The following is a 14,723-nucleotide window of genomic DNA, read 5'->3' on the forward strand; positions in this document are numbered from 1 at the left end:
CCTGAGGGGTCTTGACAGGGCATATATGGAAAAGATGTTTCATCTTGTGGGAGCATATAGAACTAGGAGTCACTGTTTAACAATAAGCTGTCATCTATTTAAGGCAGAAATAAGGAGATGAAGGTAGGTGGGAGTGTGACATAATCAGAATAGTATTGAATGGTAAAACAGACTTGAGTGACTCAGTGGCCATCACCTACTGCTAGTTTGTATATTAATTTGGATATTTGTAATCCCTTCATGAGTAGAAACAGCTTCTTCCTATTCTCTCTTTCCAGATCCCTCCTGGTTGTGAAATCTATCAAATCTCCTCTCAACCTCCTTTTCTCAAGGGAAAACAGTCATAATGGGTCTAAAGCTTCTTATCCCTAGAACTAATTCCATGATTTTCTTTTCTGCAAATAAATGGTTTCATATTCTACCTTCATTGCAGTACCCAGAACAGGAGACTCTACTTCAGCTGAAGTTGAATTAGTGACTTACACAAATTCAACATCACCTCCTTGCTGTTGAACTCTATGCCCCTATTTAATAAAGCTTGGGATATAGTATGCTTTATTAACTGCACACTCAGTGAATCTGCCATCTTTAATGACTTATGCACATATCTAATATCCTCCTACTCCTGCATGCCCTTTAAGATTGTACTCTTCATTATATTCATCTTTCCTTGATCATTCTTCTAAAATGAATCAATCACTTCACATTTATCCACGTTAAAATTCATCTGCCACTTGTCCACCCATTCCATGATCTTTAAATGCCCTTTTAAAATTTAAAATTGTTTATAATGCTTCTAAATACATTATTATCTACAAACTTTGAAAATGTCCTTGATCACTAAGGGGTAAGTCATTAAAACACATCAGCAAAAGCAAAGTTACCAACACAGACCCCGTAGGGAACGGCAATGTGAATCTTCCTCCAGACTGAGAAACATCCATTCACTGTTATTCACTGTTCCTGTTAGTCATCCAGTGCCAACTTGATGTTGCCGCTATCTACGTTATTCCATGAGCTGTAATGTTGCTACAAATCTATTGTGTGGCACTGTAATAAATATCTGTTGGAAGTTCATGTACACCACATCAGAATTGCTCTCATTAGCACTCTGTTACCGCCTTAAAACACTCCAAGTTAGTTAAACATGATTTTCCTTTAAGAAGTTTTAAAGGGAAATCCCTTAAGAATCATTTGTATCAGAAGTTTCCCTACCATCATGCTCCCTCATTGCTTTTGTTATTTTCTTCTTTCAACATTCAATATTCAGCTTGGTTTTCAATTCTATTTCCTACTTGACACCTACATAAGAGCAGTTGTCCTTCATTATTTTAATCTAGATCTATTTTGTCATTTGGAGAGCCCTGGATTTGTTTGCCGTACCTTTCCCTTTTGAGAGAATATATCTTGACTCTGCCTAAATGATCTGTCCTTTGGAGATAACTCATTGAACCATTCTCCTGCCAATCTTTGACTCCAATTTAACTGGGCCAGTTCTGTTCTTACCCAATGGAGTCGGTTTGCACTGGTTAATTTTTCTGACTTGTCCTTTACTATTCTTGTCTCAAATCTTGTCTCAAATCTCAAATCTTTGTCCCACTAAATCTCCTCCTACTGACACCTGACCTACTTAGTCCACTTCATTTCCAAGAGCCATGTCTAACAATCCTCATTCATAGAGTAAAATTGTCCTGAACACACTCGAGGAACTCTTGTCTTTAACCGTCTTTTACACTATTGCTGCCTCAGTCTGTATTCAGATAGTTAAAATTAAAAACTGTACAGTTTTTGCACCTCTCTGTAATTTCATTACAAACCTGTTCCTCCACATCATTTCCACAGGTGGCTGATAGACCATATTAAACAGTGTTATTGCACCTTTTTTGATTCTTAGTTCTAGCCAAGAAGTTTCTGTCATAGAGTCGTACAGCACAGAAACAGGCCCTTCAGTCCAACTCATTCATGCCAACCAGACATTCCAACCTGACCTAATCCTATTTGCCAGCATTTGGCCTATCTCCCTCGAAACCGTTCCTACTCATGTACCCATCCTTTTAAATGTTGTGATTATACCCGCTCCACCATTTCCTCTGTCAACTCGTTCCATACACACACCACCCTCTGGGTGAAAAAAATTACCTGTCAGGTTCTTTTTAAATTATTCCCCTTTCACCTTCAATCTATGCCCTCTAGTTGTGGACTCCCCCACCCTGGGGAAAAGATCTCGGCTATTCACCCTATCCATGCCCCATATGATTTTATAAGATCACTCCTCATGTTCCATGGACAAAAGCTCCAGCCTATTCAGCCTCTCCCTATAGCTTATGCCCTCCAATCCCAGCAACATCCTTGTGAATCTTTTCTGCACATGCTCAGATTTAACAACATCCTTCCTTCCTATGGAAGGGCAGTCAGAATTTTACGCAGTATTCTAAAAGGAGGACCTGACCAATGTTGTGTACAGTGCAATGTGACATCCCAATTCCTACACTCAGTATTCTGACCAGTGATGACAAGTGTGCTAAGTGCCTTCTTCACACCCCGTATACTTGCAACTCCACTTTTGAGGAACTGTGCAGCTGCACCCCAAGTCCCTTTATTTGGTATCAATCCCCTCCAGGATCCTGACACGTAACTGTATAAGTTCTGCCCTGGTTTGCCTTACCAAAATGCAATACTTCACATTTATCGAAATTAAATTCCATCCACCACACCTTGGCCCATTGACCCAATTGACCGCTAATGCAGCATGCAATACTGTCCTTAATTAGTGTCGTCACCCTCCTTTTTCTACCTGTTTTACCTTTCCTTAAAACCCTGTATCCAGGGCTGGTTAATAGACATAGATCCGCCTTTCCTTGAGCCAGGTTTCTCCACTCTGCCTGGAACTTAACAATCTTATTTAACACACCCAATGCATATACATGCACAGAAACTGATTAAGATGTTATTACTTGTTATGTTACCCTGACCCTTACTATTTGCTACCCTAAATGTAGTTTATTTCTCTCATTATTAGGGCTACCTGGATGTTCCTTCTCAATATTCTCTTTGGGTTCCCACAAAACTTCCTAATTGGTTTAAAGCCCCCTCAACAGCACCAGCAAAACACATCAAGAGGAAGTCAGTCCATGCTCTGTTTGATTGCAGTCCATTCATCTTGTACATGTGCAAAATTGGTTCTAAGAATCTAAACCCCTTCTGCTGCACCAGCCAAGCTTACATCTCTTTTACTTTCCTATTTCTTTCTCTTGGCACTGAGAAAATCTTGAGAGAACCATATCTGATATCCTGCTTGCTAGTTTTCTGCTGAGCTCCCTAAATTCTAAGGACAGGTTCCTGCTTCTACCTAGGTCTTGGTGTGGATGTGGACCACCACTGCTAGCTGTTTGCAAAGCTCCTTCAGGGTGCTGTAAGTCATTAGATGGGCAGCTTGTTGTAGATTGTGGAGTCATTCTGTAGGAAAAGAGGAAACTGTTGAAATTAAATCATAAAGAAACACAAAAGTTACTGCTGAGCATTCCACCCAGCAAATGCTCCCGAGAAGACCTCTTCCCAATCTGGAAACACATCTTCCTGGAGTGCAATTCCCAATGGTCATTTTTATTGAAACCGGGTTATAAGCCAAAAGGTTTATTTGAAACCACCAACTTTCAGAGAGCTGCTCATTCTGACTTGACCTGCGAAGGAGCAGTGCTCCAAAAGCTTGCGATTTCAAATAAACCTGCTGGACTATAACCTGGTGTTGTGTGACTTCTGGCTTTGTTCACCCCAGTCCATCACCAGCACCTTCACGCTATGTTTTTTAATGGCAGCAGACACTAAATTTGGTTGCTTCAGAGCATGAAGAAACACTATCGGATTTCCAAAAAAAAATTCCACATTTTGTAATGCTTGACGTTGGAACTCAGCGAGGGGGAGAAAAATGATGAGAGTTACAAAACAATGTGTGTTGTATTTCTAATCAAACCGTTTTACGTTTTTGTCTTCTCAATGCTTCTTTTAGAATTGAGCATCACCATGGGTTCTCCCAGCTCTTGCACGCTCCCTACAAGAGCTCGTTCTCTCACCACTCCATGTTCCACCACGCTGGGCCCTCCAACATCAACTCCAGTCAGACCTGCCTCCTCTCCAGTCCTGTCAACTGTCAGCAAGGCCAAACCTGGGTAAGAGGAAAATAAATCATCGCTGATATTCTCCCTGCCACTCCTATTAATACGACACTCATCGTAATAAGATAGGCTCAATGGTTTGTGTTAAAAAAAACTTTAAAAATGCACAGAAAACCAAAGAAATGGAAAGCCATTTTATTGCAAAGCCAATATTTGCTTCCTATTCACTATGTCAAGTGACGAGGGAAGCTCATGTTATGAGTGGCGACTTGAGATTTTGAAAATGGGGGCAATCAAAGCTAAGAGAAGATTCAAGCTGAGATTTTGAAAATTGTGGAAGGTTTTTGACAGGGTGAGTAAGAAACACTGTCTGTTTTGTTCAAAGTTTCAGTGATGAAGGGCCATTGAGGTACATTACAAAGATCATGAGAAGTTGGGAGAAATTGCTTTATATTGGGAAGTATTAAGGAAGAGTATTCTTTGCCACGGGGAATTGTCTGCAGACAGGGACTTTAGCTTTTAATGGGAAACTAGATAAACGTTTGAAATTGAATATTATAGAGGGCTGCAAAAGGAAGACACTATAAAGACCTGATTAATCTGATGGATTCCTTCTGTGTTACGATCCTTGATAGCTTAATGATATTAATGTCTGATAATGGATAAGGGACTGCATAAAGTTCTATGTCAGGCACAAACAAATCTTAAGGTCATCTGTATTTAATTTTATGTTAAACAAAATGTCATTATATTTGAGAAGTCACAATGACTTGGCATGTGGTAACATGGTTATTAATATATCCAGAGTTCTGCTCTGATATCTGTGCTTATTAGGACTATATGGAAGGTCACCATAATTATTATCATCAAGCTAGTAGCTTCCTCAAAACAGCTGAAAGCTACAGTGGAGTGTCTAGCTGCCATAATGCAGGGAGCTCCTGTGTATTGAGGGGAACTGTTAGATAAGCCTAGTTTGACAAGAGCAAAGATCTATCTGATTTTGGACTTTATTTGCTTTGAACTTACTTTTAAATCTCACATCAACTCCAGAATAACTCAACAGAAAATTAGACTTTTTTTAAAGAAAAACAAAATATTGCAGGTAATTTAAAATTTCATTAAAACACATGCTGGGAATAGCAGTTCAGGCAGGATCTGTGGAGAGAGAAACAGAATTATGAAAATGCAATGAACTGAATTGAAATTGGAACATATGGAAATGCAATAGGTTTTTGAGCACATACAAATCATTTCTTTTGTCATTTGGTCTCTCCTGGTTTCTGTCCTGTAACCAGGCCTTCACTTTTGTTCTCTGCTCTCTTCCCATCTTGCTGCCTCTGTACTTCATAACACCGTTATGAAGAAAACCTTGAAAGAAAAGCAGACCTCATGTTGTCTTTCAAATGGAACACTGACAGTGCCAAATCATGTTTACTGTTTATCTCTGTAGGACTATTCATTTGGGTGGATATAGAGACAAGGTAGACTTCAGTAAATCATTGCATAAAATGTACAGAAAACAATACCATACTACAGTAATGGAGTGTCAAAAAAACAGTTATCTCTGCTTTTCAAAAGATCTACTGCCTGAATGAGGAATGAATAACTCTGTCTATGGATTGCCTCCATTGCAATGTTGCTGGCTAGCTCTAATTCTGAGCTGCCTGGTTACACTGACCAACATGTATTGAAATGGGTGTTAAATATCTTTGCGCTATCCTATTTTTAGCATCCTTCACGTATAGTGGAAAAACCCTGGGCCTGCAAACCCATCCTCTCTGCAATGGGGAATGTATCACAATAGGATAATGATGAGCAGGCCATTAAAATTTTGTGGTTTTAACAAATGACCCTGTGGCATTAGCTGCAAAGTTTTAACAATTAACATTTCACAAAATTCCATTCACAGAAGTGAAATCTTAATTGTTATCCTTTACAGATGACTTTACTGAAATGAATTCTTTCAGGTCCTGTTCAACATGGCTTTATAATAATTAGCTGAAGGTATGTTTTACACTACTAGCATGCTTTGAGGTGAATGGGCTGCATAGAGTCTAAATAATAGACTGATTCTGGAGACGATCCCTGTCCATTTTCTGTTGTCTTGGTTGTTGTAAGTTTGTTATGTAATGGTGTTTATTTGGACCCTTTATAGCACCAGAGGGAGTAATAGTTGGCATGGCCGTGTAAAAGGAGGACTGAAAGGATTTCAGGATTTCATGGTATCCGACAGCAACATGAGCTTCATTGAATTTGTTGAACTTTTCAAATCATTCAGGTAAATGTGATCACTGTGTACTGCTAAGACTGAAATATTTTTGCCTTCCTTATTTTGGTCAGAAGGTGATAAATGTGAGTAAATTGACATTAAAACTGGGTTTAAAACCCAGCCATTTGAAAAATATCCTTCTCTGAGTGGATTGTTAATTCATGCTCAGTGTATGCAGGTCAGGGGCACTCACTGTTTCTGTTTGTGGAATTAGTGTGCGAAGTCGGAAGGACTTGAAGGATCTCTTTGACATTTACTCTGTATCATGTAACCGTTCTGGCTTGGAATCCACTCCAGTATACACAAACCTAACGATAGATGACAAGATCATTGGGCTGCAGCCTGACCTAGGTCAGTGATCACTAGCAATGTTATTTTGATAAATTAATTAATGCGATTACACAGCATGTTGGAATTTGAAATGTTCAAGGGCCACAAGCTTCATGGATGAAGTGTCCAGAATCTTTGTTTGTTTATAAAGGCAGTGAATAATGAGTTAAATTCCACATCAGTGTATCATGTGCATCTAACATTGTTGTTACAAAAAATGTTGAAGGTCTTCCAGCTCTTATCCTTGTATAAGGTTTGCTAAACACTTCATCTCCAAGGAGATTTATTTTGTATTAGGCCCTATTGTCATTGGGAACCATAAAAACAAGTTTCATTGTTCAGCAGACACTGCCTCTGGGAAAATAGTCTGCCTATTCCTTTCTAACTGAAAATGTGTTGCTGGAAAAGCGCAGCAGGTCAGGCAGCATCCAAGGAACAGGAGAATCGACGTTTCGGGCAATAGCCCTTCTTTTCTAACTAATAGGCCAGGCTCCCTTTTGGTGTTCAGCCCTTGGAGGCTAAGTGCAGTCTGCAGTGTACTGGTGAGTCATGAGGACCTAAAGCCTGAGCTATAGCTGGCTGATCTCACCAGGCAGACGACAGTTGATGTTAGCACCTCTGGCCTAGTGTGAAGGAGTTCTGTTCTCCTGTTCTTTCCCCAGGGCCTTTTATCTTCCTCCTTTCCAAATACTTACCTGTTTTTAAAAAAGCTATTATTCTTCCAGCATGGGTTCTGATGGGATAGTTCAGTGGCAATCCTTTTCAGAAAAGTAATTCATGGGAAGGGTTTAGAAGGATATGGACCAAATGCGAGCAATTGGAATTGGGCAGCATAGTCAGCATGGACCAGTTTAGGCCGAACAGCCTGTTTCCAGGCTGTATTACTCTATAACCCTATTTAACAAGCCCCATTTCTTTTCAATCAATTGCACATAAATAGAGAGTTGACTTTGTATATGTGTGTCTCTGTTCCAATCCATGGAAGTGACAGAGAGACAGCCACTTGTTACTCTGGAAATATTGGACAGATTAACATCTAATTCCTCGGTAACGGGGAATCTGTCAGACTGAATCCCTTGTCAACTTATCGATCTTCTGCTTACATTCTTTATTATCCCTGACATCTGAGTCCTGATCAATTTGCCCCTCACCCAACCTGAGTATCTCTCCCCCAGTCCACACTAACCCCTGAGGCTCCACAAAACCCCAAGACCTGATCTGACTACCTGCAGCACACTCATCCACTGACCCACCTGCTAGCCTGCCCATTTACTTTGTCCAACCGAGTGTTTACTTTCGTCCAGCCGACTCACAGAATTATAAAATCCCATAGGTTGGTGTGGAAACAAGCTATTAGATCCAACAAATCCACACCAACCCTCCGAAATGTATCCCATGTAGACTTATTCCTCCTACCCTATTACTTTATTTTCGACATTTTCCCTGACTAATGCACCTAACCTGCACATCCCTGAACACTATGGGCAATTTAGCATGGCAAATTCACCTAACCTGTGCATCTTCAGAATGTGGGAGGAAACCCATGCAGACACAGAGAGAATATGCAAACTCCACACAGACAGGCTGGAATCGAAACTGGGTCCCTGGCGCTGTGAGGCAGCAGTGCTAACCAGTGAGCCACCCCTACAATTCTAAATGGTACAGCAACTTAGTGGTTAAAGTATGCAAGTGCTTAACCCACTAACACTGAGTTAGTTCCTCTGGTGTTTAAGAGAAATTGCATCAATTCATTTTAAAAATATCAGTCCTTAGGGTCGAAAGAACAATGTAGTACGAATAGATAAATGGTTGTGTAATAACATCCCTGCCAATAATTATTCTGTAGCACTTATTTTAAACTCATTTCTACTGAGACCTATATCCTTCTCAGTCATTTGGAACAGTAATTAGAAAAATAATATTTATCAGGTTAATTGGGGTGAATTTATTTTTACCTTGAGGAAGAAAGGTTGGAGAAATTAACAAACATTGATTCTATTTAGTGTTTGGATTCTTAACTAAAAAGTAATTTATTCTGTATTTTTAGTGAGCCACATTGAAAGAGTAATGAAAAGATTATTTTTTTCTCTTGCTTGTCTAGACCTTTTGACAAGAAACGTATCTGATCTTGGTCTGTTTATAAAAAGCCGACAGCAAATATCAGACAATCAGAGACAGATTTCTGATTACATTGCTGCAACCAGCATAGTCACTAATCGAGTGGAAATTGCATCCCTGGGAGAGAGCGGAATGGGGATCCTACAACTAAATGACTTCTTGGTGAACTGTCAAGGGGAGAACCACACATATGATGAAATCCTCAGCATTATCCAGGTTAGAGAGATTTATTGTTCTAGGAAACCAAATGGTGTATTTGCCTTTGTTACAAACCAATTGGCATTATAAGAGAAAACAAATTTCACTGCAGATTTCTAGAGCTAGGTGAGACTGTGCCTGAAGTGCTTTGCACTGCTTTGGTCTTCTAACCTTTGGGAGGAATCACTGCTGTGCAGAAGAAGGCTATTTGACTCTTCAATCTGCATTGGCTTTCTGGAAGTGTATCAAGAGCTAGTGCTATCCTCCCTCCCTTACCCCACAGCCCTGTGCTTTGTTTCTATTTAAATAATCTTTCAATGCCTAATAGAATGTCTCAATTGAACCATACTTCAAGACTCTACATTTCCAGATCCGAACTATTCACTGTGTGAGTAAGTTTCTTCAAAAAGAGAAGGATATACCTTCTGGAAAAGCAATGAAGTTTTATAAAATTGATCCCTGAAACGGGGTAGAAGGGCATTGTTGTATGAGGAGGTGGTGAGTGGACTGGGCCTACTTTCCCTGAAATTTAGATAAATGAAAGATGATCTCATTAAGTTATATTAAATTCTTCAGGATCTTAATAGGTTGATGGGAGGGTTGTTTTTATGTTGAGAAATGTCTTTGCTCATAAGGTTATGAAGATTTGGAATTCTTAACCCAGACAGCTGTGGTTGTTCAATTGTTAAGTATATTCAACCTGTAAGTTCCTCTCCAAGTCACACACTATCCTGATATGGAGTGATGTCAGTGCTCCTTCACAATCATGGGGTCAAAATCCTGGAACGCCTTTCCTATACTTTACCCATAGACTGCCACAGTGTGACACACATTACCTTCTTAAGGGTGACAGAAAGCTGTATAGAACTTTCATTTAGAAGATTGCATCCTGTTCTGGTCACCGTACTAGCAGAAAGATGTGAAGACTTTGGACAGGGTACAGAAATGCTTTACCAGTATGTTATCTGGTTTGGAGGGTTATTAGTTATGAGGAGAGATCAGATGGTTTGTATTCACTTGAATATCAAAGGATAAGGATGACTTGATAGAACTTCTCAAAATTATGAGAGGCATGGATAGAATGGGTACTTGGAGTCTATTACCCAGGCTAGAAATGTCAGTTACTAAGGGACTTGGGTTTGAGGTAAAATGGGGTAAAGTTTAAAGGAAATGTGAGAGGAAAATATTTTTTACATAGAGGGTGGAAAGTGACTGGAATACACTGCCAGCGGAGCTGGTGGAGGCAGATACAATAGCAACATTTAAGAGGTATCTTGGTGGATACATGACTAGGCGGGGAACGGAAGGATATGAGCCGTATAGGGGCAAAACCTTTTAAGAAAGGTTTCATGTGTCAGCTCAGTCTTGGTGGGCCGAAGGGCCTGTTCCTGTGCTGTACTGTTGTTTGTTCTTAATAACAGATGATAAATAAATGCAGGTCCAGCCAGTGATGCCTATATCCCATGAATGAATTAAAATAAAAGGTTGATAGATTTTGGAATACCAGGGAAATTATGGGATCTCTGGAAAAGTAGAGAGTTGGAGATGGTGTAGAAGATTAGCAATGATCTCACTGAGTGGTAGAGTAAGTTTTGAAAAGCTGAATGCCCTTATCCTACTTTGTTATTTTCTGAAAGATACCTTTGGCAAGATGAGTCAAACAGAGGTGCTCATCTGAACTGGATATTTGCCACTTTATTGGTTACACTGATAATACTGACAGGTGTAAGGTGTGTATCCAGACTCCCGTGAATGTAAATGTACTGATTACTCCACTAATGATTGTTAATCTCCTGTAAAATCTAATGTCACTTTGTGTTCATCTCCTGTTGGGTGATATATCTCTCTTACTCCTTGTCCCCCATTAAAAGATCAGGTGCTTGCAGGGCTGCCAAATGGAAATCATCTTTTAGTTTCTCCTATTGGCAATATCCAATGCTTGGAATCTAATGTAACTCTTCAGAATTACCCTCACCACGTTGTCAAGGCGATGACAGAAGTCCAGCAGTGAATGTCATCCATTTTCTATCCAGCCAATCATTATGCCAATCCGATTGAATTTGATTGATAAACACGTACTACACAGTTTTTTTGTTTTGCAGATTTTGCTCTTTAAGAATTGGGTGAAAATTGCCCATAACTACTTGAAGGAGCAATGATAGGGGCTCAGGAGTTTGAGAAGATACTTGCACCCTGCTTACCAAATCCCACAAGAAGGAGAATATTGTGTTAAACTTGAGTTGTTTAAACAATAACCTGTGGCATTTTTGGAAACCCCTAAACTATGACAATCACGATGTGAAGATGCCAGTGTTGGACTGTGGTGGACAAAGTTAAAAATCGCACAATACCAGGTTACAGTCCAACAGGTTTATTTGAAAATACAAGCTGAAGGAGCAGTGCTATAACCTGGTGTCGTGTGATGTTTAGCTATGACAATCAGCCCTTTGAAATTCAAACATCTTGTTTCATGAATTTCTCTTATTTGTATTTGTCCTGTTGGGAATATGTTGAGACTGGGGACTGTTTGTCACATTGTTATCTGCTAAATTCTAAATCAGAATTCGAGTTCATTTAATATCATTGGAGGGAACTTATCGTAACTGACAAGAACATTTATATGAACCCCTCCACACAGGGTGAATTCCACAGACTTGTATCAAGTAAATAGTGCTTAATTTTTCATTTGGAAAAAAAAATGTTCATTCTCTTTCAGAAATTTGAGCCATCAATTAACATGCGCCAACAAGGATTGATGTCATTTGAGGGCTTTGCAAGGTAATGCATGTCTCTTTAAATTGCTGTTTCAGAAAAGGCCATCACACCCATACATAGATGACCCAGTCCTTTTGGTGCACTAACAAGTGCTTCGTTCATATTTACCAATCACCTTCTCACTCTGCTCGCTTTATTTCATCTTGAAGGCTCCACTTCTGTCTGTACATGGACAAAATGTTGAACTGAAATCAAAATGACCACACACACTCATCAAGCGCTTTCCTTTTCAGATTCTTGGGGGTCACGGCTGTCCCACGCAGGGGCAGACGGTGTTTTGGCTTGGGATGATGTCAACTAATAATTCATATTTTAAACTGGTCCAATGTTCATGGCTCTTTATTTAGGACAGAGAATGACACATGAAGTAGAATGGAGCTTGATGGAATGTAATAGAGCAAGAGAAGCAAGGGAAATAGTGACTCTTATATTTCTAATGTTTGTAACAGCTGAAAACAAGTTGATTGTGTTTCTAATAATTACAGAGCGACAGTTATCTACACTGCATTTTATACATCTTTTACAAATACTATTTTCAGGTTTCTAATGGACAAAGAAAACGCTGCTTCAAAGAACGATGAATCCCAAGTTAATGTCGAGGATTTACAGTACCCACTTTCATATTATTACATTGAATCCTCTCACAACACTTACCTCACAGGGCATCAACTTAAAGGAGAGTCCTCAGTGGAACTTTATAGCCAGGTATCAGATCCTTAACCCCAGTCTTTCCTTCTCTTGCATATCTACAGCTATTCCCAGCTGGTTTTTGCTCTGTCCCCTTCTCTTTCTCTGTTTCTGTTTGTCTGCCTGGTAATCCATCTCTGGTTCTGTTTGTTCCTTGTACCTTCTCCCTCTATCTCTTCCTCCCTTTCCTTCTCTCTCTTTAACCTACTCTTTCTCTCTCAGTTGTATGTACTTTGTTGTAGTTCCATTCCTTCTCCAGTGATTTGGTGCCTATTTGCTCTTTTCAGGTGCTGTTGCAGGGATGCCGGAGTGTGGAGCTGGACTGTTGGGATGGAGATGATGGTATGCCAATCATCTATCACGGTCACACACTCACTACAAAGATCCCATTTAAGGTGCAGTTCAGTTTAATTTCCTTGGTCTTGTGTGATATAAATAAAGGGATATCAATAAGTGCCGGTTTAATGGCCATTTGTATTTTCCCCTCGTAGGATGTCATTGAATCAATCAATCGCAGTGCATTTGTAAACTCTGAGATGCCAGTAATTTTATCGATAGAGAATCACTGTTCATTGCCTCAGCAGCGTAAGATGGCCGAAATTGTTAAGGCAAGTATTACAACTGTTTGTTCCCAGTACTGGGGGTTGATGACTGCTGGGCGAGCTCTAACAAAAGATCTGTCTACTTTTTAGAATGTCTTTGGAGACAAACTGGTAACAAAATTTCTGTTTGAGAGTGACTTTGCGGATAATCCAATGCTTCCATCCGTGTGGCAACTCCGAGGCAAAATCCTTCTCAAGAACAAGAAACTGAAGGCCCATCAGACTCCAGTAGATATACTTAAACAAAAGGTAAGCTTTGTTCAGACTTTTCTGCTGGATTGTAATCATAATTCATAAGACTTGCTGGTCTGGAAATATAATTACATTGGTGCCTTTTATACTTCTCAATGTCAGCTAACATTCTGAAAATCCAGATGAAGCCATGAAAATACCAATAGGATGACCATACAAGGAGCTCACTGGATAGAGAGTTGCCTTGAGCAGTAGTTAAAAATCACACATTGAATCCCTAGGGTACAACAAACCCAGGAAAATCAGATTGGAGTGATTGCACATTATTGAGGTTATCATTTTTGATCCATTCGCTGAAATGGACAAAAGATCAAGCTTACAAAGCTTCTTGCATTGATTTTCATCCATACTCTGTATCCAGGCAATTCAGTGCAGTCTGGCATAGAAATGGGAAAATCTGTCTCATTATTCCCCTATTGAAAATCCCAGGTCATATAGCTGATCCCCTGAACTAATAATTATTGTTAAGGAAGTCGTTGTGTAGAGGGGTAAAGTATTACAAAGGATAGAAGATTAACTGCTTCAGTTACATGGGACATTGATGAGACCATATCTGGAGTACTGTGCACAGTATTGGTTTCCTTATTTAATGCTTTGGAAGCAATTCAGAAAAGGTTTACCTGACTATTACCTGAAATGGGCGGGTTGTCTTATGAGGAAAGATTGGACAGTGTAGGTTTTTATTTGTAGGATTTCAAAGAGTTAGAGATAACTTAATTGGAATAAATAAGATTAAAAGGAGTCTTGCAAGGTAGATGTGTGAAGGGTGTTTCCTCTTGTGGGGGAATCCAAGTTTTTAAAAAATAAATGATTACCCATTTTACACAACAATGTAATAAAGTTGTCTTTGGAATTCTCTTCCTGAAAAGACAGTGGAAAAACTAAGCTTTTGAATATTTTTAAGACTGAGGCAAGTAGATTCTTGATAAGTAAGAAGCTGGAAGGTTATCGGGGATGAGTGGGAATGTGGAGTACTCAGATCAGCTTTGATGTAATTAAATGGTGAAGCAGACTCAAGGGCCAAGTGCCTGCTCCTAATTCGGATGTTCATATGAATGTTCATATCACCAACGCACTTTAAAAAATATTGTATGTTCAGTCAGAATAAACATGATCTTGTGTTTGACAAAATGGTTCAGTTTTTGAGGATAAAGGGGTACCTGTATTTGCCATGTACTTGAATTTCCAAAAGGCATGTGATAAGGTGCCACATGAAAGGTTAGTATGTAAACTAAAGACAGAAGGTTTCGCACAATATGTTAGAATATGGATTAATAATCAGGAAACAATTAAACATGTCATTTTCAGGTTGGCAAGCTGTAGCTGTGAAGCGCAGTAAGTGCTTAAGCTAGGGCCTCAGCTATTTACAGTCTATATTCA

The 14,723-nt window shown here is 39.5% G+C and overlaps 1 protein-coding gene across 9 annotated transcripts in view; it reads left to right on the forward strand.

Annotated features, from left to right (window-relative positions):
* Positions 1-14,723, forward strand: part of plce1 (phospholipase C, epsilon 1) — a 388,600-nt gene that overhangs the window by 310,189 nt on the left and 63,688 nt on the right. For all 9 annotated transcript variants that reach the window (XM_087999009.1, XM_087999015.1, XM_087999013.1 and 6 more), the window contains 9 exons: positions 4,007-4,166; positions 6,268-6,390; positions 6,596-6,732; positions 8,813-9,045; positions 11,744-11,805; positions 12,342-12,507; positions 12,777-12,884; positions 12,981-13,097; positions 13,182-13,340. In XM_087999009.1, the coding sequence (XP_087855135.1) occupies positions 4,007-4,166; positions 6,268-6,390; positions 6,596-6,732; positions 8,813-9,045; positions 11,744-11,805; positions 12,342-12,507; positions 12,777-12,884; positions 12,981-13,097; positions 13,182-13,340 (1,265 nt within the window). The remainder of the gene's footprint in view (positions 1-4,006; positions 4,167-6,267; positions 6,391-6,595; positions 6,733-8,812; positions 9,046-11,743; positions 11,806-12,341; positions 12,508-12,776; positions 12,885-12,980; positions 13,098-13,181; positions 13,341-14,723) is intronic.

Source organism: Chiloscyllium plagiosum, unplaced genomic scaffold (genome assembly GCF_037043375.1).
Source record: "Chiloscyllium plagiosum isolate Xiang-an unplaced genomic scaffold, Cpla_swu_hap1 HiC_scaffold_22, whole genome shotgun sequence".
NCBI classification, from domain to species: Eukaryota; Metazoa; Chordata; class Chondrichthyes; order Orectolobiformes; family Hemiscylliidae; genus Chiloscyllium; species Chiloscyllium plagiosum.